This window comes from Pezoporus flaviventris, unplaced genomic scaffold (assembly GCF_033815535.1).
Source record: "Pezoporus flaviventris isolate CSIRO_AGI_PZ_B2104156 unplaced genomic scaffold, CSIRO_AGI_Pfla_v1 ptg000016l, whole genome shotgun sequence".
Classification (NCBI taxonomy): Eukaryota; Metazoa; Chordata; class Aves; order Psittaciformes; family Psittacidae; genus Pezoporus; species Pezoporus flaviventris.
In genome coordinates this window covers 11,325,196-11,352,737 of record NW_026892564.1, presented here as the reverse complement: position 1 = coordinate 11,352,737, position 27,542 = coordinate 11,325,196, and the positions used below count along the sequence as shown (strand labels likewise).

The 27,542-nt window shown below is 42.2% G+C and overlaps 1 protein-coding gene across 2 annotated transcripts in view; it reads left to right on the top strand.

The window, feature by feature from the left end:
- Window positions 1-9,792: 9,792 nt before the first annotated feature.
- TRHDE (thyrotropin releasing hormone degrading enzyme) overlaps window positions 9,793-27,542 on the top strand; it is a 685,146-nt gene continuing 667,396 nt past the window's right edge. For both annotated transcript variants that reach the window (XR_009743632.1, XM_061454791.1), the window contains exons 1-2: window positions 9,793-10,983; window positions 16,522-16,795. Coding sequence is in view for 1 of the 2 variants with exons in the window: in XM_061454791.1 (XP_061310775.1) it covers window positions 10,163-10,983; window positions 16,522-16,795 (1,095 nt within the window). In the remaining variant the exon portion in view is untranslated. The remainder of the gene's footprint in view (window positions 10,984-16,521; window positions 16,796-27,542) is intronic.

Sequence of the window (27,542 nt, the reverse complement as noted above, 5' to 3'; positions counted from 1 at the left end):
GGGCATTACACTTGATGTGTCTGTTAGGCCTGGTAGAAGCATAGCTTGTGGTGCATATGGTGTCGTTTCTGATGCAGCAGAGGCTACAAACCTCTCATGGAAAATGGAACCTACTTCCCTCCAAAAAACATAAGGACATTCGCATGAGCAATAGTTGCAGTCCTGCGTATCCCATTTTTAATTCCTTCTTTAGAGCATTTCTTTTATGCCATTACACAAACTCTCCCCACTTACATTTCATGAGATGCTTTTGCAGCATTTCAGGATTTCAAGACTGTAAAAAAAAAAAAAAAAAAGAAAGAAACAAACCCCCAGAACAACCTAAACAAACCAATATTCAAAAACCAAACCAATATTCAAAACCCAAACCAATATTCAAAGCCTGTTTTTAAGTGTGGCCATTCCTCAGTCCAGTAAGTGCAGTTTTCAAGGAGGCTGAGATGTAAGCACAGGGTGAAAGCTTTCTCACTTGCTGTGTGTCGTTCTTCACTCAACCTTATTGCAACTACTTTTCCCCCCTCCTGTCTTCTCAGTAGAGAAGCATTTGCCCATCAGCGTTTTCCAGTGGGTGGCTCTCCAGCTCACAAGTTTTTGAATGTGATTGTGATCGGTTATGCCAGCCATTGCTATATCAGTATCTCCATGGGGTGAAGCATCCAAACCCCATACAGTCATTACCAGCTCTTTCCCTCAAAAGCTTCTCCATTGTTTGGAGGGATAAAGCTAACAAAGGGGTACAGGAATACAGGGGTTATGGAAGAAGGCTGTGGGTGTACTGGGAAGTCAGCTGCTGAGTTTGTGCAGTCTGGGCTAGTGAGATGTCTGTTGGACCATCTTTCCTACTTTATTCTGTTTGCTTGAGCTCAACTGAGACTCAGAGTTGCTTACCTACTTGGTGTTAGGGCATATATGCAGGGGAATATACTGGGCATTTCATCCTTGGGAAATTTCACTGAACTTCAATGCCTGCTGTGGCATGTGCTTCTTTGCAGCTCCTTAGTCTCTTTCCATCTAAATAATTGCTATATCTGAGCATGGGAAATGGCATTTTCCACTATCAATATTCTCTGTCACTCATTCTGATCATATATCTTGAGGATGAAATCTAATTTCAGTAAAACCCAAGAGTTACCATTAGAAATTACCCCGCTCCTTACCAGCAAGATAACCTGATATAGGACTATCTGATTAAGTTTAAGAGATTTTCAGGGATGACTTTGTAGGTCTGTATTTAGTAAGAGAGAATGCAAAGATGCTGCCTAGCTAAAAACCAGAATTTGTAATCTTAGAATAATTTGTTGCTTTTAATGTGTATACAGAATAAAATGAAGAAGTTTTTTTTGGGGGTTTATAATGTATAAAAACTTCTTTGTCCTAGCTTCCAAAGTTGTAGGCATTAAGACAAATAACAAAAAGTGCTCTTTAAAAATTCGAAGCATTGGAAACATTTTCTCTGCTCCTTTCAAGAAGACAAACGGAACATAATTCCACTGTCCAAAGTTCCTCCCAGTAATGTATGAGGATGTGTTTGTGCAGTTATCTGAGGTTAGGGGACAGCTGAGTTATTAGCACTGTATTAGAGAACATGTACTGTGACTACACTCCAGCCGAGTCTCGATCTGAGTGTCTATTGCAGTACATATGTCCCCTGACACTTAATTTTTTATATACGTTTCTGAATGCTTGTGCTTGATCATCAGCAGAATCTGAAGCTGCTTTGTGCAAATCCACCCTGAATTTTGCAAGCAAGTAAGGTATGATGTTGATTCTGATCATGCATCTTTTCTGAAAGTGGGATTAATGGGAATTTACAATTATCTAGCTTTACTTCTCATGCAAAGCTGTTGCAAAACTAATGGCACTAAGATACAGTCATTTTCCTTGTGGCAAAAATCACATAAGTCAGAGCTTGCCACTTACATTTTCCAAGGTAAGTTTGATGATTATCCTGTAAATGAGCATTGATTTTTTTTCTGTAGATCCCATTACTTTCAACCCCAGAGAGATTGTTCTGTCGTCTTGCATAACTTTTATAAATGTATAGCAAATATTTTCTCTGTACATTTTTGCCTTTTTTTTTCTCTTAAAAAAAGACTCCCTAAAACCCCCAGACCACAAACCCCCCTCCCCAGGATGCTCTGAACGCCAGATACCGACCATTTTTAGTGCAGCCAGATTTGCGTGCTTCTATAACTGGCTGACCCACAAGGTGGCACTAAAGAGAAAAGTGACAACTTGGCTAATAAGTGAAAACCAAGGGCGAAATACCATATGCTGAATCAATATTATTTTAATTAGGAGCACGCTTCCTTTATTGTCAGTTAAATTTTATTTTGTGAAAAGCCTTAAAGCTATATAGCAGCAAAGATGGTTCATTGCCCCCATCCCACATCAAAAGTTAAGTTTTAAAGACAATGAACAAGACTTAGGTCATCTACTTATCACAGTGCCAGAATCTCAAGGAGGATAATTGTGATCAAAATGTAGTTAATTAATTTTCTTCTCTAAGGAATAAGGAATTGAAATGAACTAAAAGCTGAAATCTTGTCAGTTATTAGTCATGCTGGTAAGAGAAATGACACAAGGAATTATTTACTGAATGAGTTTTCCACTAGAATGTTTTGACTGCTTAATTTTTATGCCTTTTCTATATTACTCTGGTTTTATTGTGTAAACAAATCGTATGAAATAATATGTTTCTGTGATAATGAGTTTTATATGAACAAGGGTTAAATCTTACCACTTAGATGAGTATGAATTCTCACCCAAACCATCTTAATCATGAAACTCCTTTTAAGAACCAACTTACAAGTGAGTGGTCAGATCAACAGCTTTCTAACAAGTAAGCAGCAGCCATGACTGTTATGTAGACTGCTGGCCTGAAGCTTATAACATAATGAAATAAATCGCATCAGAATAATTTCTAGACGTTTATAACCAGAATAACTGTAATATTTTTATTTCTTCTGAGATGTGTACCCATGGGATCAGTACTGTTAAGGGTGATAAGGTGCAGGAGTTTACTTGCAGAGACAAACTTAAACTAGTACCAAGGCATTAAGAAAAGAAAAACATAATCCTTAAAATGATTCTAAAATACTCTTATGGAGGTGAGCAGCATTACACAATACCTGGTAGTGTGCTCTTGGAGCCATGAAATGATCAGATGAATTGGTAATGTATTTTGACGCTAAATGAAATTGCAACCACCCTGGAAATCAAGAGTGACCCACACGTAGCTTGAATGACTGGAATCTAGAATTACTAGGAAGGATATTTTCATGTATTTTAAACATTGGTTAAAGTGCTGCTGATGCATTCAGAATTCCTTTTTTTAATCAATAACTGGTATTCTACAATCAAAGACCCTGTCTGATTGGTTCGCATTATTCAGTGTGTGAGGAAATAAAAGTGTCTATTCCTCAGGATCCCAGTAAAAGCAAACCCAGGCAGATTTTGGTGAGGATGAGCACTGAGGCAAATGATCCTGCCCATTCAGCTGAACTCCTCTTCCCTTTCATAGTTTATTCCACCCTGCACCCCATTTAGGACTCCCCTTTGACATCTGCTCCATTTTAAAGGCTAGCCCAGAAAAAGCCATGTTTCATCATGTGCCAAAGTGCTTTGTTGGAGTCACTTATAAAACACACACTGACCTTCTTCCTTATCCAGGACATTTGGTTAGTTGGAGATGCCTAAGGTATTTTGATTGGGAAGGTGAAGATCAGTGCATATATCCTTAGAATTACTCAGAGTCCACAGAAGGGTACAAGTCGTTGTGGTGGAGCTCACTAAATACATTCATGTACTCACATAGTGTCTACTGAACACAAAAATAAGCCTGAGTCAGGTGATAGTAGAGCATGACAAGTGCTCTTGCATAAGGAGTGACTGTCTAGTTTAGCTGAATTGGGAGACTCTTGATGGAACAGCTATATTTTTTTCCTTGTTAAAAGAAACAGAAGAGTGAAGGATGCTTATACTGCTTTACAAAACACATTAAACTCTGCCTGCAGTGACATCCAGTACCAGAAGTCTGAACACATATTGTAGGGTTAAATGGATGGAGAGATTATCCACAGATGTTTTTAAAAATGTGGTTTAATACAAAATTTAATGATAACAACCCCCTGCCCTGCCCACTACCATGTTCCTTGTATTTTTCAGTAAAAAGGCACAATCTAGGTGTGGAAATGTTGGTATGTAACACAATCTGGAGTTCCCACAAATTCTTCTTCTCCCCCTGAGACTAACTTCTTACTACTAATTGATTTCAATTAGCCAGTTTTAAGTGTAATTATTCACTGAAAGAAACAAACAGCATTATATCTATGCTATGCATCCCACTAATAACAACATGGCATTATTGAACCTGTGGAAGTGAAATGGCTCAAGCTTGGGAAAAAACACCTTCAAGAAGCTGTGTTTAAAAACACTGAGAAAAAAATACATTGTAAAGCAACTGAAACATACTTTAACTAAAACTTGCTAGTGGAGAATGAAGACACTTGTTTTCCTTCTTAAATTGCTGCTGAAATGAGGAAAAAGAAATGAAAGGAAGAAAAAGAAAAATCAGTTTCTGAGTAGACGTGGATCAATATGAAAATAGAAGATCTGGGGAAAACAGTACATCTCAGCTACCTAATTTGGAAATATAAAATATTTAATTCTCATATGAAAGCAGATATTTTTATCCTAAAACTTGAGATAGAAAATGTTGGCTTTTGAGTAAAAAAAGTATTGATTTAGTATCATAATACTCAGTATTTTTAAAAGGATTGAAATAAAAAGGAAGACAATTCCACAGCAAAGGATGGCAATGGTACGATTTCAAAGTACAGGGTGAATGGTGGTACACAGGGTCCTGGTGGTACATAGGCGACATGCCATAGATGCCTCCTCAGATGTTCCTTCCAACTTGAAAGGTGACCAGAAAGCAAGAGGTGATGATAAGAGAGAAAGGAGAGAGAAGGAGAAGGATCCAGATTACTGGGGAGCCTGTGGCAAAATTCCAGCTTCTTATTAGATAGGACTTTACCCAGAGCATAGAGTGGCAGCATGGCCTTTCCTCTTGTGTCTGTTCCTTTGTAAAAGCAAAAATAAAATTTGTCCAAGCTGCGGCCATATGTAGTCATCTGGCCATCTCTAATTATAAACTAAACATAAATGATGCTTAATGCCACTGGACTCAAGTAGTAAGGCCATTTATACAGATGATGCAAGGCTGAAGAAGCAGAGAATGATGGAAGGAAAGTTCCTTTTTTTTGGTATGTTTAAGCCAGCACAAATCACCATGTGTCAGCTTGTTTTACAATCCAGTGTTTTGGCTGTTTCGGCTTTTAATTAGAAAGTCTTTCCCTTAGCATTTTTCTTTGCAGCAATTTTTTAACTAAGCAGCAGGTGTATTCCCCAATGCCATATGTTCAACCTGACATGTTATTGAAAATGTCTTCTGGACAAAAAACAAAACCAAAACAAAACCAACCCCAAAACCACTAAAGGTAGGACTGCTGTCCCAGTCTGTTCCCCGTGGCACACTTGCAAGCCTCAAAAGGACACAATGGTCCCCTGTTAGGAGTGGCACTTCTTTGTGCAAACCTTGCAAAGCCAACAGACTATAGTCTGCTAATTTCCTCTGCTACTCTGGCAACCTGTGGCTTGGAAACAGTTATCTCCCACTTGATCTTTTAAGTAACAGCCACCTGGAAGCTGGATCTGTGAGTTCATAGTACTTTGAGTACCTTATTGATGTTCTTTGACCAACACGTTAGTAGGCTATGAAGTGTAGGTGATTTCAGCACTTAAACAGAAGGGATTAAGAGCCATGTGTATCCTTGACTTTGAACTATGCAAGGTGAACCTGACTATGATCACGGAAATACCTGACTGAGGCTGGAAGGGTCAGTGGAGCACTGACTGATGTGAGGTGATGTGGTCTTTCCTGCCTGTATTTCTGACCTGTATAAATATGTTTCTGGGCTTGGCATAGAAGGACATTTTCTGAGCCCTTTACTGTGTGGGGTTTTCTTGTGTGAGTGGGGTCAGTATGATAAAGTCTGTCTGTAAACCTTTGATATACTCAGATGAATGCAGGATGAATCACTCAGATTAAAAATGAGAAAAAGTTAGGACTTGGAAAGCTGCAATGTGCCTGCCCCCAGTTTGGATGAACTGTACCCAGCTGCATGATATACAATAAGGTTGCTCATTTATAGAGCTTTTCTTCCAAGACTGTAAACCACCAGTGTGAATACTGAGAAGTGTTTGTGTGCAATCTTAACGTAACATAAACCACAGCTTTATGGGGGTCTCTCATCAGCTCTGTGCTGGCCACAGTATAACCCAGTATAGAATTGGAAACTATGCTGTCTGAAGGTTGTCCATGTTTTTTCTGATACTTGTCTAGGGAGGGCTATCTCCATAGCAATGCAGTTCAGGTGAGACATGCTCCGGTATTTTGTATGAGTAACTGAAATCCTACCCTATAAGATCATAAAATAAGATTGCATACAAGATGTTGATGGCCTGGGGAAAGTTTTGAACAACTGGGACTTATTACCACAATCTTGTTGAAAAGATAATCCATGATCCGGTGCATTTTCCAACAACCTTTGCAGAAAGACCAAAGGAGCTGCAAGCTTCAGAGGCAATACCCATGAAATACATGTCCACTCTTGTAACTGTGGACAAATGAAAAAAGCCAAGATTTTTTTCCCAGATGTACACAAATTGTTTCTTTGGAGTCTCATGCCTTTGAAATTTCTCATCCAAATGGTTATATATAGCATTCTGTACATAGAACTACTTGCAGAGTGTAGCATTTGAGAACAAATTAAGAAATTAATACCTCCCTTGACCTGTATCTGGTTAAGCTACATTTTAGAAACCCATCATTACTAATATGAAGAAGAGGTTAATCTAGTAATGTGCAGTTTTAGAATGATGGATGAGTCGAGGCACATGAGCTACTTAACACAGTACCTAGGAGCACCTTCTTATCATAAGTCTCCAGACTGACAAGAAGACCAAGGAGGGGTGGAGGGGGGCTGCAAACCTCTCAATGCTTTCTTTGAGTAATGGGACCAAAGTTGGAGGTGAATATAAACAGCCTTGGCTCCCGTCACTCATCCCTTCCTCCAGTATTTCAATGGTGCTATTTCAACTTGGCTTGAAAGGAATTAGCCTCGTGGCTTCTTACTAGCATAAGCCTTAAATCTTTTACATATCCTCTTTGATACTGGCCTTTCAATTTATAGACTAATATTGTCAAAGATGAGTTGTGTGACTGACTTCCTCAGCTGGTTTTGGAAGATCTCAGCCTGGAGAGTTATGTGTTTGTTATTTGTATATCAAGAAGGCTAGCACAATGCTCCTGTGCTGTCAACTCTCTCTTTAAAAGGGAGCCAGATAGCCCAACTGCCTGGCACCACTTTTCTGAGAAGGCTTCACAAAAACCTTAACCTGTGGAACTTCTAACTATTCAATTGCATTTAATTAAAAATGTGATTAAAAAAATAAAAATAATCATAAATGAAACCCAAAGCGTTCCACTGTATTGCAGGTTACTTCTGTTCTTTGCCTGAATACCTCCCTGTGCTGCTGATGGGAACAGACATGAGTTAAAAACTAGTGCAGAAAGTGATAGAGAGAGACACTGCCTATTTTACTAATGTCCATATATTGACAGCATGCATACAAAATCTTAAAATCACTCAGGCACTTCTTTTGTGCCCACTTTTAAAAGGTTTAATGAAACATATAGAAACTGGCATTTTAAACCTGTAGCCTTGGATGTTATTCTACTGTGTCAGTGTGTTTCCTTTTTTTTTTTTTCCAACTCACACAGCAACAGTTTTCTACCTTTCTGCCTCAAATTTCAGTCAACAAATAATGAAGGCTATTTTCAAGAAATAAAATGTTTCTGTTCTTTGGCCTGTTATAACAGGTGGGCAGCCACATAACACAGCAGTAAATATGTGGGAATGCTAGTCATGGAGCAAAATCTTAGTTCTCCTACGATGTACAAACACAATTAGCAAGTGTATCACCATACTCATGATTAAGCACAGTTAAGGCTACAAGCCTTTGTTAGACTGGGCTGCAAGATAAAAGCAAAGACTCAGTTCCTTCCAGAGAGAGCAGACCTATATATAATCCTTATACGGGATACCTATAAGTAAGTATAAAGACTATACAAGGAAACTGGTAAATTCCTTATAAACTGGTGTTCCCTACACTTAAACTGGTTAGCGTGTCAGTAGATGATCATTCGTATTCTGCAACAGCATGCAAAATCAGATAACATTTCTAGAAGATGTCGCAGATTCAGGAAGAGAGATCAGACATTTCTTTGGGAAGTAAACCAGCTAATATATCACATTTCATGAAACTGCAGATTAGCTTTGCTTATAAAAGAAGCGTAGGACTCGAGTTGAATTTTTTTTTCTTTTTTCTTCACTGTGGAAAATAAGGCAGTTATTCTGCAAATTGTTATGTACGCATTTATCTTGATGTACAGCATATATTCCTGTAGATTCCATGGGACTGAATGCCATGGATAAACACATCTGTAACTGCTTACAAGATTGGAGCTAAAGAGCTTCAAAGAAGAAAATGAACAGAGATAGTTTTTGAAGTATGCAAGCAAAAGAAGGGGAACAGGGCTGCTTTCAGACACTGATCTAGATCCTCGCTGTGTATGTTAATTCTGTGTTTCTGCAGTCTTTGTGTGCAAAAGTTTGGGGGCAGGTGGAAGAAGTGGGCTCACTCCGCAACCCAGCTTCCCAGACCGGGGTTCGCTCCTACGACTACTCAAGCCACGTGTTGGTGTATTACCTCAGGCAGCATTTAACACGTCCTTAAATCTCTCCAACCGAGAAGCGGGGTCCAGCGTGGGCAGGAGGGAGAGGAGGAGTGAGAAGGCTGCCCTGGGGTCGCGGAGCAACGTCCGGGCCACTACTGAGAGTTTCAGCCAACACTCTAAAATGTTTATTTTTTCTCGGCATATTAATCCTACCGATTTAAGTAGGAGTATTTACCCATCTTCGGCTCCATCTCCACGTTAGTATGACAGCGCTATTGTCGTCCAAACGCGCAATCGGCGATTCTTTATTATAAAATCTATGTTAATATGACACTGTACCAGCGTTCAATATTTACGTGGAGAACACGCTCGCGTACCCAGGAACCGGGGGTTCCTGCGCTCGAAGGCTCCGGCCCCGGTCACCCGCCCGGTCCCCGGCTCTCGCCCTTTGCCCGCCCCAGCCGGGACTCCCGCCGCCGCTCAGCGACCTCACCCGGAGCAACCGCGTGTGACACACCGGAGCGGAGCCTCCCTCGCCCCCGCCTCCCGCCCCCGCTCCCCCGGGGCGCCACCGTCACCGCCGGCAGCCGGAGCAGCCGCTGAAGCCGAGGGGCGGCGGGGCTTGCCCGCCTCTCCCCCCTTCCCATCCCATCACTTCCCTTGCATCTCCCCGGTGCTTATATATAGCCGCCACTGCCCGAGCCAACCGGGAGATTGCTCTGTACCTGCAGGAGATAGGAAAGACTAAATAAGAGAGGAGCAGCGGGAAGCGACACTCCGGAGCCAGCCCCGCCAGAAGAAGGAGGACGGGCCCGGCTCAGCGCCGCTCTCCGGTGCCTCCTCTCCGGAGCCGGGCGAGACCCGCGGGGACAGCAGGACCTGCTCGGCGGCGCGGGGCGCGCATGGCTCGGGCGCTGCCGGGGCCGAGCGCGGAGCCCTACCCCGGCCCCAGCGTCTCGGGGCGCTGGGGGAGGAGAGCTCCCTGCGGGCGGCGGCGCTAGAGGGGGGGCCGGGGCGGCAGAGCCCTCCCCCTGGGCGCCGGGGTGCGCTCGGCGGCATGTGCTGAAGTGCCCCGCAGAAGCCACACAAGTTGCCAGCGCGGAGCGGCCCCAGCGGCCGGACAGCGGGGAGCGCCCGCCGGCGGCTCCCGCCCGATCCCGTCCCGTCTCCCCCGCCCGGGGGCCGTTCTCCGGCGGGGCTGCCGGCAGGCAGGCCATGCTGCTCTCCGGGAAGTAAGAGGCAGCGTAGCGGCACGTTCCCCAGCCCGGGCCGAGGGCCCCCTGCCTCGGAGCCTCCCATGCTTTCGGGGCCCCCTCGGGTGGCGGAGGTCCCGTGGGAGACGGGGGCGGCCCTGCCGTGATGGACCTGGAGGAGAAGCGGGAGAAGCGCCCGCCCGTCACCCCCATGATGATAGAGGAGGAAGCCGCCCTGCGGAACGGCAGCCGTGGGCTGCCGCCGGGCTCTTGGGCTGAGGCAGCGGGGCCGAGACCCCGCACTACGGAGCGGCACATCGCTGTGCATAAGCGCCTGGTGCTGGGCTTCGCCGTCTCCATCCTGGCGCTGCTGGCGGTGACCATGATCGCCGTGCTACTCAGCGTCCGCTTCGAGGAGTGCAGCGCCGCTGCCGACGGCCCGCCGCGGGCCAGCGGCAACGGGAGCCTCCCGGGGGCGGCCCGGCAGCCGCCCGGCGCAGGGCAACCCCCTGGCCGGCCGGAGCAGGAGGAGGAGGAGAAGGAAGCGCGGGGCGGGGAAGTGGTGGAGGAAGAGGAGGAGGAGGAGTGGCAGCGGCGGCGGGAGCTGCCGCCCTGGACCCGGCCGCGGCTCCCACGGCACCTGCGGCCGCTGCACTACAACCTGATGCTGAGCGCCTTCATGGAGAACTTCACCTTCAGCGGGGAGGTGAACGTGCAGCTGGAGGTGCTCAATGCCAGCCGGTACATCGTGCTGCACGCGCATCGCATGCACATCGAGGCGGTCCGCGTTGCCGAGGACAAGCTGGCCGGCGGTGTGCGGGTGGACCGTTCCTTCTTCTACCCCCAGACCCAGGTCTTTGTCGTCGTCCTCAACCGCAGCCTGGAGGTGCAGAAAAGTTACAACCTCAAGATCATCTACAACGCCCTCATCGAGAACGAGTTGCTGGGCTTCTTCCGCAGCTCCTACGTCCTCCACGGCGAGAGAAGGTAGCGAAGCGGCAGCGCTGCTTCACCTCAACTCGGGCTGAAGTTGGCGGCCCCCGCCCCTCCGCGGCAGCCCGCGCCGAACTTCGTGCGGGGCGGCGCTAGGACCTGGCGGGCCGCGGCTCCGCCAGGCGGGGGAGGCCGCGGGCTCCGCTCCGCCCGGCACCGGCGGCTCGCCGACCATGCTGAGGGGCGCAGGGCTCGGCCGGCTGCGGGCGGAGGGGGCTTTGGGGTGGGGGGGACGGCCGCCACGGCACTGGGAAGCCAGGCCGGCAGCTGACTGCAGGTCAACCCTCGCCACCATCCGCCGCCTGACTCGCCGGGGGTCCCCTCCGCTGTCCAGCCGCCGCTTGAGGGCTGACGCTGGGGGCGGAGCTGCGGAGGCGCTCGGGGGCCGACAGCCCTTCCCCGCTCTGCTCCACAGGCCGCTGTCGGAAGGGCAGTCAGAGGCGGCTGCCGACGCTCAGGGGCTATGTGGGAGTGGGCGCGGGCAGGCCGGGCCTCAGCGGAGCTCCCTCGGCGGCTTCGGGCTGGGGCTGGCCGTGCGGGCGGCCGCGCCGTGCCGCTCCGGTGTGAGCCGCGGCCGCCGCCAGGTGAGAGCTGAGCTCTCCGTCTGCGCGCCCGCCTCGGGCGGGGATGGCTGCGGTGGTTACCGGCGGTTCGAGAGCTGCCGCGGCGCGGCTTGGAAATGGGCGGTGGTAGCGGGTAAACTTCCCGGGGTGGTAGGAGTAAAGCACTGACCCTGGCAGGGCAACCCCGGAGCGGAGGCGCAGGGTCTGCTGAATAGACGCTGTGTCCTGCTGCCGTGTGTCCTCATGTGACAGAGCCGTGCCGGGCTACAGGTAGCAGCGTGTGGGGGAGCGGAACGTCTCCGCTGTTTTGTCTATTTCATTATTTGAAGAAGAGGTGTTGGGCTGTGATTTCACATCAGGGGAGCACTTGCACGGCACCTGCTGCAGCTGAGTCGCTGCGGATCTACGCCCCGCGACAGGGCAAACCTGGTCACTTTCCACTGTTTTCATGCAGAGCAAGATTCTGTCGTCAGCTATGTTTACTCTCGTGACTCTAGCCACTGGGTCCCTGTCGAGGCCCTTGTTACAGTAGGCAGGGTCACTGCGGAGGCTCCCTTTTAGGCAGTTGCAGTCTTTTTTATTTCTGTTCTAACCATAGCCAGTCTTTGCAATGGAAAACAAATACCGGATGGGCTTCTCGGTATAATTTTAGAGTTAGTTTCTTTTTAAGCTGCCCTTTCTTGAAACATCTGTGCTGTGACAGGTTTTCTCTTCTGAATCTTACTGTTTCATACTGTGAATTGAAGCAAATCGTTTATACTTGAAAGAACTGGGCAAAAATAGTAAGAGAGAAAAAGAGCGCTCATCAACTCAATTAAATCAACAGCCCTTGCATTAAAACATATTTTCATTACTGTGATTACTGACAATTTTAAACAGCCAACTGCAAGCAGGATTAAAATGAAGTTTGTGTGATTTGTCATCACGTTGAAATAAAATGGAAATTCAAAAAAACATGGTTGTAGGAAAAGATGTGGATAAAAATCCTTTTATCGCGGAGGTGTAGATGACTGGGGTAGTCAGGAGTTCTTACAGACCTGTATGGAAAATGGGCAAAGCAGAGAATAAAATACGGTTAACAGCAGGAGATATAATTCACTTTACAAACCCAAGAAATTATTTAAGCAGTTATTATTCTTGTGTATTTAGAGTTTGCATAGGAATAATTGAACTGTCAAATAGATGTGGCAGTGACATTTTTCCAAAGTTACTATATTACACTTCAATACCAGTGCCCCAGTTACGATTTAAGAAACAACAGCAAAAGCCTGTTAACTTTTTGAATCATCAGGATAGTTCAAGACACAGGATGGAAGGTGATAATGTTAAAATGTTTTTCCCAGTACTTTTTGTATAACTTTTCGCATACAAGTTGCCTTGTGACACACTTGAATACAGTGATATTGGGAAGAACCTTACCTTGTGTAAGGTAACATTGTACAGGGATCAGAGGGATTTTTTTTTTCTTTACACCAGCTCACTTATATTTCTTTCAGTAAAATGTTTTAAAACTATAATCAATGCTTGGTTATAGTTTCAGGTGTACTGGTACTGGTTTTCATTTTCAACTGTCACAGGCTTAACAACTCACTATAGTATAAAGGAAATAATACACATTCTAAACCAGGAACTTCTTTGTTCAGACTGTGCTCTTGCAGTGTAGCAATTTGCATTTTGATTAATAACCCATTTTTAAGGGAATACATATAACCATTTGTAGTTCTTAAGCATGAGCGGCTTCTACTGTAATAGGCAGGCTTCTCTCCTGCTCTGGGAGACCCTAATGTTCAAGCAAGGCTTTAGCTTTTTGACATGTTTATATTCGATTAAAATACAGTAACCTCATTGGAGTAGTGGTTGATATAAAAGGGTCTAAACCATCATTTATCACTTTTGTTATACATGAGGAGTCAATAACTCTGGCTAACTGTGAGGCTTCACAAACTTAGTAATACCTTCGCTTGATTTTTTTCTTTTTCCTAAAGTTGCTTCATTTTCTATGGTCTTCACTGCTGAAAGTCATAAATCAGCCTGAAATGTTGATAGCTGCAGAAAAGTGTTTATTTTCTTACTGAAATCTTTGCTACTTTCACTAAAATGTAAAATGCAAGTGATATGCTACAAATTTACTTTGCATTATGCGCCAGAATTTACTGGCAGTAATCAACAGACATTTAATACAGAGCTACTGTAGAGCACCGTAAGAATATTCACACATTATTTAAATGAACATCAAACTGTGGCATAAATGAAAAGAGAAAGTTTTTACATCACACAGACAAACCAAACAGACATATTCTTCTAACAACTAAGATGTCAAAACAGATAGGTTGTTGAGGAAACACATGTCTTCCGTTAATAGATGAGATGGAATTAAAACACCTGCAAATTACTGCTGTGGGTATACTGAGAAGACAGGCTGAAAGGCTGTCATTCTCAGAAGTACAACTTTTTGTGGTGAAACTTTTGGGAACTGAAGATCAGAATGTCAGTGCCCAGAGAGGTGTGTGGAGAGGTGAATGAAATGCTCATCCTGCTCTTCACTTTTGGCATGCTATAGAAGTTTTGCTTGTTTTTTCCTCCTAACGCAGAAAAATAGATAAACATAGACAGTGGTTGGGTTTTTTTTTTAAACACAGTCTTTGGGAAGCAGTTTCTAACTTTTTCTTTGTTTTGTTTTATGGCGCAACAAGCGAATCAATGTTTGATAGTAATGCACATGTTATAAATATCACCGTTATTGGTAGCTAATGTATTTTTAGTATGAAATATTGACAACCCAGTGTTTGCCCAGTTATGTGTATGTGGCTATATCTGTCTATCTGGGAAAATACAGAAGATGCAGAGTTTACCAGCTTTTATCAGCCTGGTGAAGGGATTGTTTCAATGGCCTAACATGTAACAAATATTAAAAGACTTCTGAGAAAATCTCCAAGAAGTGCGGTGAAAAAAAAGCTTCCTTATTTGGAGAGTGTCAGAATACATACCATATTCCCTAAGTATGCATTTACATGCGTGTTGGAGCTCATTAAAATTGTTAGTTGCAAAGGAAAGTTCATAATACTTACTTTATTAATAAAAGGGCAGTACAGTTTTCTCTCCTCACTTGAAGCTTCTGTTGATGTCTATGGCTGTTTAGAGTGTGCCTAGAATGCAGAATCAGGTCCACTTGAAATAGTTTCATACAAATTAAGTTGCTTTGCTTCATTTAATTGGCTGTTTTGGCTAAGTTGCACAGGTGAAAAATCCACTGATAATGTGAAATTCTGTTGGATTAACATTGGAATACCTGACACCGACTTTTGCCTTGCATTAAGCAACCCGATGCAGAATGAGGATTTTAGTAATCTGTGCTTTATAACGAGACAAGAAAAATGCAGTATGATGAATTCCTTCGGTAATTACTAGCCAAATAAGGCTTTTTACTTAGAGAAAAGACCAATGGTAGCTGTTTCAGTGGTGGAAAAATTTTACATATTAGCCTTATTGAAAGAGGTGATACTTTCACTGGAAAACATATATCTAGTTCTGTCAGGTGTGGATACACTGTAGCAAGATAGAAGTGTAACATTTCAAGAAGTTTCTCTGCTATTTTTATAAGATGAGGCTCCAAAATATGTATAAACCCTGAAAAGTTTTAGGAAAAGTTAATTAGATACTTTATTTTTCTTATGGGCTACCTATGTTTTTTTCTCCCTTGGCATTGGAGAGTATCATATTGCACAGTAGTGCTTATAGACTGATTAATAATAGGTGCCACCATCTTCATTATATTAAATCTATCCACTCATCCTCTTGCCTCGGAGGAATAACAGATAATTAGTCAACCTCTAAAATCCTGATAAATGTTTACCTGGTATCTAAAATTGCATGGTTATTTCCACTGATGGAACATTGGAAAGTGAGAGATGAATCAATACTACACAAAAAGCCTACATATGTGCTCCCTTTGCAGTTATGTACTTGGCTCATAGTCATTTTTTTATCCTGTATGCCTCCAGAAAATATTCTTATTGAACCCCATAATTCAGCCTTCTAAGTGTGGCTTCTTGTTTCTGTAAAAAAGATTATTGCACATGGGTTTTCTCCAAATGTGTATATATAAGTGTCTACCCAGAATGCTTCCTATTCTCTGTCTGGATTAAAATCTCTTTTGTTCTATGGAAAACAGTTAGAGATTTTATTGTCAAACTAAAGCCTTCCCATTCTTTACAGTGGTAAAATAAATGTATTTTCCTTCTTCAGAGGTCCTTTCCTAATTTGACCCATTAACTGAGAACATTGATTTGGTCTCTATAAAATACACGAGAGAAAAAACGCATGTGTAGAACTCTACATGCATTTCTTTTAAAATTCAGTACTTGTTTAATCACTTGCATATATCTGTAAATCTTTAAAGCTCACAGAATGGTTATTTGGACTTCCCCATTAACAGCAGTGTTGTATGGTACTGTGTCTCATTAGGGATGCCCCTATGTACAGCCAGTACATACTTAATCAGCAGTGGAAAACAGTAACCCCCCTGAGTGTATTATGTGACCCTAAGTTCTCGTGCCCAAAGAATGGTGAAGTGTCAGTGTCTTAGGGCAGAGGGAACTCCCCAGAGGCTGTTAAATCCTGGTTTGAACTGAGGACTGTGCTTGCCTTACATCATATCACCGATACTGGCTAACATTTTTTTCACATATCGATGAGCAAAACTGCTAGAACCTGGTTTAATGCAAGGTGAGGGTTTATTTATTTATTTAATGTCAGTGTGGTGCCTGCAAATTTGTAGACCATTACTTTGTATCAATTGTGTTTGCAGTATGGGGAGTAAGAAAGTGATAAAGCAGTGTTCAAGCACTGTATAGTTTGTACAGTTTGTGTTTTTTTTTCCACAGTAGTCAAGCAGTGTCTTATTTGCTATGTCCATGAATCAAATGTTGTGCACAGTTAGTAATCTCTCTGTTGTTTGCTTCTTTTCTAGGTTTCTTGGTGTTACACAGTTTTCTCCTACTCATGCCAGAAAAGCCTTTCCTTGCTTTGACGAGCCTATCTACAAGGCCACTTTCAAGATCAGCATCAGGCATCAAGCAACTTACTTATCTTTGTCCAACATGCCAGTTGAAACTTCTGTTTTTGAAGAAGATGGATGGGTTACAGATCACTTTTCACAGACCCCTCTCATGTCCACGTATTACCTGGCTTGGGCAGTGTGCAATTTTACGTACCGGGAAACTGTCACCAAGAGTGGAGTAGTTGTAAGTATTTTTAATATTGTATCAAATACATGTCATTATTTTGAAACCCCTCACTTTTTGTAAGGGCTCATAACATGAAGTTCTTAAAAGCATTTTCTTGATTAGCATTCCCAAAATTTTAATGATAGTGTGTATTGTTTGGCATCCTTTTGAAGGTGTTTCTAATATTTTTTGTTTGTCTAATGCTTTTTATAACTGATTAGCTTAGTAAGTGTGGTTGTCTGATGAAATGTTAAGCTTCTAAATATGCCATTTCACTTCACTTTAATTTACTTGGGAATTTTTCTCTTATTTTTCCTGCAGCCTTTTCAGTACCAGTGTTCATGAGACTACTTATTAAAAGAAAGCAGTAATACTGGCAGGGTTTCCAGTCCCTTCCTTCAGTATTGACATGTCCCTTAGTGTGCTGTGTGTTAGCTCGGGAAGCTGATAAAGTAATTTCTATCTTAGATCTCCTGCTCAGGAGCAGGACTCTACAACCTGTCAGCTTCCTGTGGAGTCCAGATGGATGGAAGCACTAACTTTCTGGAGCTGTTTTTTCCAAATATGGCATGGTTCCAGAAGTTATGCCATGGAATAAAAAGAGAGAAAGTCCTTTATTTGTGTCAGTCTGGTTTCATTTACAAGTATCAAACTCAGAACTGTATACAAGCCAAAACATACATGAGGAATGCTGTCAGCTTAATAGAATCTTTCACAGTGCTGTCATCTTGATTTTTCAGGTGAACATAGAGAGAAACCCTCCTTCTTAGTTATTGTGACTGACAAAACAGAGCTAGTTCTGGAACCAGAGGGCTAGGCAGCAGTTTAAGCTGTGTACTTCAGCAAAGGGAGTGTTTACTTTGTACTTCTGCAAATGTTCCGTGACTTTGTGCTGTAGTCTTGGGGCATGAGGAAGGACTGCAAACCTCCCTTCCATCAGGTCAGGAAACATCTCCATAACCACTTGTAGGTAGCCTAAGCATTGAGCTGCTGTGGAGGGAGCTGATTCCATGTTCTCTGAGCAAAAGGTATTTCTTGTCTTCCTTGTGCCAGCTTTCAGCTTTGTACAGCTGTATGATCTGGCTGAAAACTGAACTGAAAAAATAAATGAAAATTTGGGAAGGTTTTTGGAGTAATGCCATAGCCCTAGTATGGACTCAAGGCTGCACTGATGGAAGGTGGATGCACGACAGCCCTCTGCATTGGCATCCCTCATTTGTTCCATACTGAAGCGATCAGAAAATGTCTTGTTTCTGTCACTGAACAGCTGGGTAGGACACTGGTGGCCTTTTGCTCCTCTCCATTCACACCATGGCCAGCAGACTACGACACTGCTCTCTGGCTCCATGAAAGAGGAGGGAGGATGGCTAGGAAGTGGTTTTGTGAGGTGCTTTGATCTACTAATGTAAGGATGTGGGAAGTACTGAGGCCGTGCTTGTGATCCTACTGGTTACCTGTGATGGCTGAAAGACTTAAGTTTCTGGTTTGCCATGGGCAGGGATACCTTCCACCAGACCAGGTTGCTCAAAGCCCCTTCCAACCTGGCCTTGAACACGGCCAGGGATGGGGCAGCCACAGCTTCTGTGGGCAACCTGTGCCATTGCGTCACCATCCTCATAGCAAAGCACTTCTTCCTAATATCTAATCTAAATCTACACTTTTTCAGTTTAAAACTGTTGTTTCTTGTCCTATGAATACACTCTCTGATAAAGAGGAATGTTCACTGGCCTAGTAGAACAGGGTGAGAAATCAAGCCATTTCTTACTTCCTAGCAACCAGTACTGAAACAGACTTCTATCCAGGTAGGATTCATTGAAGGAATTAGTCTTAAGACTGGCCAGGTATTTTTCAGCTTTTGAAAACACTGATTACTTGAGGTTCTCCTTTAACTGTAATAAGATGGAAGTTTTGGGTGTATACTCTATTAGGTAGGTCTCATGTTACTTGTGGTTTAATACTTGTGCAATGCTAGCAAGTTTGTCCTACACAATACTAGCCTATTATCTAACTGCAGAATGTCCTAGATTCATCTAGGAACCATTGCAAGCAGTTCAGCTTCCAACAGTCACTGTAAGAAAATATGTGAAACATAGGAGGTGGACTTCAGGACTGTCAATTTGAAAGATACAACCTACTTCCTCTTTAACTCATTTTCTCAGTGTTATTCAGAACTCATATCCTGCAGGCTTTTGTTGCTTGGGTATGTTTGATACCCTGAAGACAGAGGCACAGTCATGTCATATAGAGAGTAAATAATAACTTTCTGATGTTCCCATGTTTGGCAAAACTGTTCTCAAGAGTTCAGATTTAAAAGGAATCTGAAGAGAAAATCCGAATGTTAATTTCTTAGGAATTTTGTGGCTACTAGAATCTGATAGTTATACTTGAATCATTGGTTCAGCATACATAGGACATACACATGTATACTCCTCCAGCTTGACGTTATCGCTACACAGAATTTTGCCAACAATTAAGCAAATTAGCAGGTAATCTTCACAAAGACTATAGACCTATATAGATTGAGATAGTCTCTTCTCCCATAGAATGGTTTGGTTAGTCTAGAGATTTAGCTCTTGGTTTTTGTAATGCCCCTATCACAGAGGTATATTAATGCCCCAAAATACCAAAATAGCTTACACTGAGTTATTGTTTAAGCATATCTTGCTGTTGTTCAGTCTGTTTGTGATCTGATCATCTTTAATCATTGTTCAGTTTTGTTGAAAGAGTATCTTTTAAGGCAAACACTTCGGTTCAGAGCTGTGTTCATTCAGATGAATTGCTGAGGTAATCCATCTTTTTGAGTCTTTTGTATTGCAATACCAGGAGTTCATGGACACTTCTGGGTGAATTTGAAATTATGTGAGTCCTGACACTTGCAATCTTAAACTTCTTGGTTTCCTCTAAAGCCACTTTTTCCCTGAAATCTAGTTGTTCCTATATCCATGGCAATGATAAAAGTAAGTTTGCTTCTAAAATGAATGAATGCTCAGGAAAATTAACCAAACATCCATATTGAAGCATTTTGATAGGCCATTTCTTGAACTGGGGAATCTTTCTTCAGTTAATGCAACCTATGTGGTATTTATTTTCTAGACATGTAGTAGACACCTAAAAGACCAGCTTGCATAGACTTTTATTTTAGTACTTTCATGAACCTGGTTTCGGTTCACAAAACATTTTGGGGTCAAGGGTCTATACTTTCAGATTTTGGCAGTGTGCTAATGATTAAAATCTCACTTCTCTTCCAGTTGGCCAGTCTTACTACAGTGCTATGGTCAAGGGTAGATAAACTCCCTGAAGAACAGAACAAACAGTGAGGTCAAAACCAGATTTGTTCTTCAGAAATGGTTAAGTGTTAGCTGTTCAGTTTATCTCAAAGAATGACATTGACCTCAAAATTAATTTTAACCAAAATGTGAGATTCAAATACAAATCAAGTTATAAATAGAAGCTGGCTTTTGGAAAGCTTAGGTAGCCAATCAAAATAGTAATTTTGATATATCCTATATAATTCTTGCAGACAGGAAGATGTTCTGTATTTCATACACTGAAATTAATTTGGAAAGGGGAATTAAGACAAGCAGTGCTTTTCTAGGACCACAGCTCAGTGGATATGAATCATTAGCATAACTCTTAAGTCCATATGGGTCTGATCAGAATTCCTTCCAAAGCAGGTAATTTAAAGGCGGAGTTGATTTTGTATGCATTGCAGATATATAATATGTTGTTCAGATTCATCTGGGATTACAGGAAATCACTGCCTTTGCCTTTGGGGAGGGGCTTGACATTTGTGGAAAGGACTGTGGTGTACGTAGTCACCTCTGCTGCTGTGGATTGGGAGCAGTGCAGTTCTGCCATGGTGTTGCCTGAGGTAATGGTGTGTTGGGGGAGGAGAGATGTCCTTGTGAGCAGCCTAGCTGATCTTTGTATGGCTCTAGCAGTTGTCAGCTATAGTTGGTGAAAATCATGGGATCTCTGTACTGTCATCTTTGCACAGTCAATAATCCAGAAAACACCACTTACCTTCACGTACTTCCTTGCTTGTACTCATATGCTGCGTTTCCTAATCATACCTCTTATGTATGTTGTCAGTACTTTTTAAAAGCAAAATATTGCTCATTGGATTGTAATGTTGGTCTCATCACCTCTGTGTCTCTTTTCTTCATTGTTTTTTTATCTGTGCTTTCAGTCCACCAGGCCTTTTCCTACTTTATTACTTTATTTTTCCCATCTGTATTTATTTTTTATTGTTCCTCATGTTTAGCTGTACTTCTGTTGTCTAAACCATGTTTTTTGTTCTTTTGTCTGGTGGACATGGAAACTGACTACATCTTGTATGCCTTTTCTCTGTCTCGTAAGTTATTGTAATTCCTTTTTTTCCCCTGCTGATTTATTCTTTTCAGTTAGTACAAGGAGCGAGTGCCTAGGGACAAAGCACAATATATTGCTGTAGATGAACATATTGCTGGAAAGAGGTGTTTCAGGGATATTAATCTTCTACCATTCTTCTCTTTTGCTGTGGACAGGGTGTGGAGATAGGTGTGGAAATAAAATGCCAACTGACGGGTTTAAAGTGTTTGGCTCTTGTCAGGGGGAGTATCTGCTAAAAAGAAAAAAAAAAGTGCATGGAAAGGAGTGGAGTCAGGAGGAATTGTGGGTGCAGGGGTTGGAAGAGCAAGTGCAGGCAGCATCAGAGCAGATGGGAGTGAGCAGCAGTGAAAGGAGGTGGCTATCTGGCTGGGTGGTGGTGAGTGGGAAGAGGAATGACAGCGGAAGGCAGTGCTGAAACAAGAATTTTGTGTGGTTTCACTTTTGCTACTCCTGCTCCTCTTCCAAAGTGATTGCAGCATGTGTTGCAGGACTGGCAGTATGTAGACCTGACCACAGCTTAGTCAGCTCCAAGCTAGGACCTCCACTGCCTGGCTGAATCCTTGTGTGTTACATTTTGAAGAGACCTCTACAACTGGGTATGTCTTGGTTTCAGTTATATTAAACATTACTGTGGAGTCATCAGTGCCAAGTAATTTGTCATGATACAGAAAAAGATCTTGAGGCTAACAAAGATTTTATGAGAAGAGTCATACCGCAATAAGGCCAACCTTTATTGCACTGCTGTCGTTTTCTTATTACTTCATCTAAGATGTAATTAGGGATCACAAGCTCCTGGTTTAAGATCTTGATTCAATACTTTACAGTTAAGTCTTATCTTGGCCAATAAGGAGGAGCTGTAATAATCTGGTTAGAAGAAAATATGAGAATTACTGTTTCCGTAGTGTGCTCTGCCTTGCAGAGAGCCTGCATGAACATCCTAGCACTGAATTCCTTTAGGCATGTGTTTGGGAGGCTCACTCAGTTTGGCTCAGCATCACACAAAAAGATAGAGTGGTCTCAGAAATGGGATCTGTGCAGTAATATTCACTTGATTCTGCACAAATGAAAAACAGTTTTTGCCCAGAAAGGGTTAGTGAACAGAATCACATAAGTAGATTTGGGTCAGAATCAATGCATGTCCAAAGACTCATGCTAGTTTAGATCCAGCACCATGGGACCATGGTTTTATACTCATCTTTAAGACAAGATATCTGGAGGTAGTGTGCTTCTAGCAATCTATGAGACGCTTGAGAGCTGGGCTGGGCATTCCCTCATCTGCAGTGATGATCAGTCTGAGGAAATTGAAGAGCTGGCTTTTCATTAGTAGTCTAAAAATAAAATCAGGTTGAGCAACTATTCGGATTAACTTTTTCCCCAGTGGGTTCCATCATTGTTAGTTGCTAGAAAAAACCAAAACATCAGTTCTCTCTAAAATATCTCTGCAGTTATTGTGCAGTTCAGCCTGTAGGGCTTAGAATTTTTTTAACTAAATGTGAAAAATGTAGTCATATTTTTGTGTAATAACAGTAATGACCTCAACACCAGGAATTTTCTGCCAGTTGATGACTATGTGGGTTAAAGGCCTGAGGCTCTTCCTTAGGACCTCTCTTCAGCTGCTAGTTATTAACTGCCAGCAAAGTTTCTCCGTTGGTTATTATTTATTAATCAGTATTGGATCAGTTACACACCAGATAATTCTTTCTGTGTGAGCAAACTTGTTACAGAAGAATGATTTAGCTATCAAAAGTAGAATTAGTTCTCAAAATTAGGTTTTCTTTTTCTGTAGCCTGAATTTAGTCCAGCTCCAGAGTTGACCTTTATTTCATAAGCCCACCTAAACCTGAAAAGTAACTTTTGTTAGCCCATCACTTACCACTGGGAGGCCACATGTGTATCTGATAAACAGATAGCAGCTAATTCAAGCAGCACCAGGCATATTTCTGAAGCCTAGTGTGATGCAAGCTTGTAATGTTTAATCTTTATATGTCCTGGAATGCTGCTCTGATAGTGATGACACCCATTCATTTTTGGTCTTCATTACAAATGTCTCACTCTTGCCCTCCCCAGAATAGCTTTCATCAAACAGTTGAAAATAAAACTCATGTTACAAAGGATGTGTTGGGAGATTATTGAGCTGGAAAAGCACACGCACATCTGAACATGTATAGGTGTGTTTGTGCTTTCTTTGGCCTGTATGACATTTTTTTCTGTAGTAACAACAGAAAGGCTGGTTTTACGAGTACCTTTTACTCAGTTTAGTGCTTACTGCTTGTGGTTTAATGCCAGCTGGCAAATAAGCACCATGCAGCCGCTTGGTTACTTCCCTCCCCTGTGGGATGGGGAGGAGAATTGGCAAAATGTAAACCCCATAGATTGAGATGAGAGAGTTTAATAATTGAGATAAAGTAAAATACAATAATAATAATAGGAAAAAGAGAGAGAGGAATAAGCCCCAAGAAAGACAAATGATGCACAATACAACTGCTGACCGCCTGCTGACCAATGCCCAGCCCGTCCCCGAGCAGCAATCGGTGGCTGTAATCCAACTTCCCCCAGTTTATATCTTGAGCATGATGTGCTGTGGTATGGATTATGGCTAGTTTGGGTCAGGTGTCCTGTCTCTGCTCCCTCCTGGCTTCTTGTGCCCCTCCTCAGTGGCAGAGCATGAGAGTGAAAAGTCCTTGACTTAGGGTAAGCATTACTTAGCAACAACTAAAACATCAGTGTATTATCAACCCTATTCTCATACTAAATCAAAACCACAGAAGTGTACCAGCTACTAAGGAGAAAATAAACTCTATCGCAGCATAAACCAGGACACTACTGTGGTTTAAGTGAGAAACTAATATGATACATTAGTAGTCCAAAGAAATCATTAGTTTTCCAGATTCATCGTATTAGAATTCGATTACCTATTCTGTTTCAGGTTTGCATATTGAAAATGACTTCTAGTTTATTAATTTTTAAAGACTATAGCTACAAAGTATTCTATGAACAAACAAGTTTATTCCATCTCATAGTGGTTGCTGCGACTGCCCAACTACTGGAGCCCGGCATGTAGCCTCATCCCCCTGGCACCCCTCTCGTGCAGTGAGGTGGGTACAGGTGGCAGAGAACCATCTGCGTTGGCTTCTTTCCACTGAATGATAACCCTAGGAGATCCTGCACTGCTCCTGTCTGACAGCTTTCTGGCTGCTGCATGCTGTTGAGACATAGCAAGAGCAGCCAGAGATGAGAACTGAGCCTGTTATCTTCTTATTTGGAACAGCATAATTTGAAAGCAGATTATGTTTCTCTTTGAAGGGTAAATGACCTGAAGTGTATTAAAAGAAAGTTATCCCACAGTGGATTATCCTGAAAAATATTTAGCAGTGTGTTTTGTTTCACAGCATGCTCTGGAGCTGTGTGGCAGTGTGGGACAGAGTGAGAAGACTGATACTTTATTTGAAATTACTGCAGTGGAGGAGGGGAGAAGAAGCAAAAGATGTTTATTAGCATTCACTGGTGGCCCCTCTGGGGGTACCCACACTTCCTTCCCCCTCACCATTCCTTTCCCTGGTGCAGTGGATAGTTTAGTAGTCACAGCAGCTTGGAACCTCAATTAAGAGTTTGTATCCTCAGGACAGTAAGCAGTACCTTAGTTAATAAAGATAAAAGAAGAAGAGAATAAAAGGTGTAGGAGATAAAAGAAGGGAATAAAAGGTAGAGGAGGAAGCAGGGAAGTGGATTCCTGTGGATTAATTTCAAAGAAAGAAGTATACCTACTGAATCATTCACATACCACGTATGTATTTCTTGTAGTTCTCCAGGCCTCTGGCTAATTAAATCACAGTCCATGGTTGAACAACAGTTCATCATGCTGTGTTTTGTTTTACTGAGAAGTGTTCCTTTATGTTTAAAATCTGATAATATTGTTTTGGAGTAAGTTCATTGTTACCCTTTAAATGCCATGAGAAAAAAGGGAGGCTGTTTTATACCTAGTGAGAGAGTTTGCTAGGTTTTTGTTGGACCTGAGTAATTCAGATAGAAACCCAGATCTGTATGTGGGAATGTGAATGAGTGATGCAGTGTACTGCTTCATTTAAAGTCACATGGATGAATGCATATGCATTCATAAAATAAATACTTACATTTTTGGCTACCACTGCATCAGAGAAGGCATAAGCTTCCCTCCCTCTTCCCCCACCCCCAGATTAAAGGATTAATTCTCATTTTACTGAAGTTCTGCTAACTGGATTCAGGTGGATTCAGACGGGGAGTGATAACCAAACTTGGTTTTCTTCTCTTCATTAACCTTTGGGTTTTATTCCTTAGCAACTCCATATGTTTTAAATGCATTGAATATGCAGTTCTAGAGTAAGTGAACAGAGCAATCACAAGGAATGTCTGATATATTTCAGTCCGCAATAGTTTTACTATATCAGCTTTCTGTGATAAGTACTGGAAAAGATAGTAGTAGCATTCTGCATGTATTTGGAAGCCTCCTGTCATCTCATGCAAATATTGGTCTATCTACTTGCACTGAAAGTATGCATCTATGATGCATATAAAGTGTATGTTTGCCTTTGTGCATGTATTTAAAAACTTGCTATTCTAGTTCCTATTGGGAAAGAAATGTATTTTTTTCTCTATTCCCATTGTTTCATTGAAGGAGCGCATAGCATCACTTTGAGGTTTAGTTAGGATTCTTCATGGAACTGTGATTCTTAGTATGATTTATTGTGATCTATTGTTTTACCCACAAGAAGAGTTGTTTCTTTTTTGTGTTTGGTTTAAAAAACCTCTACCATGTTAGGCTTTACTTTCCTTGGAGATGTTTAATGTTTATACTTGAGCCAAACCCATTTGTTCTGAACTGGAAATTCAGGCAGTTAATATGAGCAGTTCTAAAAATTACATTAAAGTCACCCATTGACCCTGATGATCAATTCCTTAAAAAAGGTTTTAAGATGCAGAGGATTAAGAACTGGAGTAGAGTCTATTAAGTTTTTACTTAAAAGTATTGCATCTGTTGTGGACAGGGATAACAATAAGTGCATTAAAGTTAATAGGCCCCAAGACAGGAGAAAGATGAATTCACTGGGAGTATGATATGTTGGTGTAGAAAAAAGAAGTTTGAAACTTTTCTGTGTCTCAGTATCACTTGGCTTGTGATGACCCTCAATGGAACAGTCATTCAGAGTTGCCATTGAAAGTATTGTATAATTTGTCTGCCAATTCGAGTTGCATTACTTCCTGGCAACAGGAAACACATGAGGCATGCAGAGGAGATACGGTGATAGCTTAGAGTTAAAAACCTAACACAAACCTTTTCTAACCAGTGATGTGGAAAGCATGATGAGGATTGAGAAAGGTAGAAAAGGGATGAAGAAGGCCACCTCTTAGAAAGCTTGGGACTCCATGCTATGAAACAATTTTGAAATGCCTAACTAGCTTGTGAGAGCTGCTTGAGCAGCAGAAAAAGTTCAGCAAAAGCATAATTTAGGTATGGAAATGAAGGTTTGTAATTTGCATGGTTACAATAGGCCATATTATAACATTTGTCTTGACTACAAAATACTTTGATGAATCACACATGACTAGGAATGATTATACTACCAAGAAGTATTGTGAGGATAAAAAGGATCAGTGAATCATAGTGCAGCTGGTAATGTAGAGTTGCCTGGTTTCATAGTTCCGTTATTCAGGGGTTGATGGCTAAGAAGTATCCTGAGTACTGTTTTGTATATACACATGTGCTTGAACAGCATTTAAAGTATTTAAATACATTTAATTATACAGTCTGTTTCCTTATTGAAGTCGCCAGTACAATGATACCTTGTAGTACCTACATGAGGAAATCCAGACAAGAGCAAAACTTATTTCCCTGCAGAATCTTATCTGCTCTAGAAAAGTGCTTCCTCTCAAATGCAGAGGAGATTTACTGATGCTGGTGTGTTTTCATGAAGTTGAACTACTGTAACAATTCCGATAAACATTTACCAGTTGAAGTGCTTTTCCATATTTATTGAGCTCTGTCACCTGAACTTGGACAAGCTCCCCTCTGCCTACCAGCCCTTAACCACAGAATTTCATATCCTTTCCTTTCTCCTTCAGTGGCTGCTTTGTGGAATCTGGTCACTTCACAGTGGCTGTCTTTTCAGGTCCAGAGACTTCTGTGTTTTTCATTCAGCAGACCAAATTCAAATGATGTTGCTGAACCATAGGTTGCAGTTTAGCGTTGAATGTAACACAGTGTAGCTGCTACTGGACAGAGTTGTTCCTCCTGCCCTTGCTTGCACACTTATGCTGTATCATTTCTGCCAAATCTAGTGATCCATGGCTAAACAGTGAGCCTGTTCACTGCAGTAATCCAAAGGGAAGCTAATGAAAAAAACTAATAACCGGTTGACTG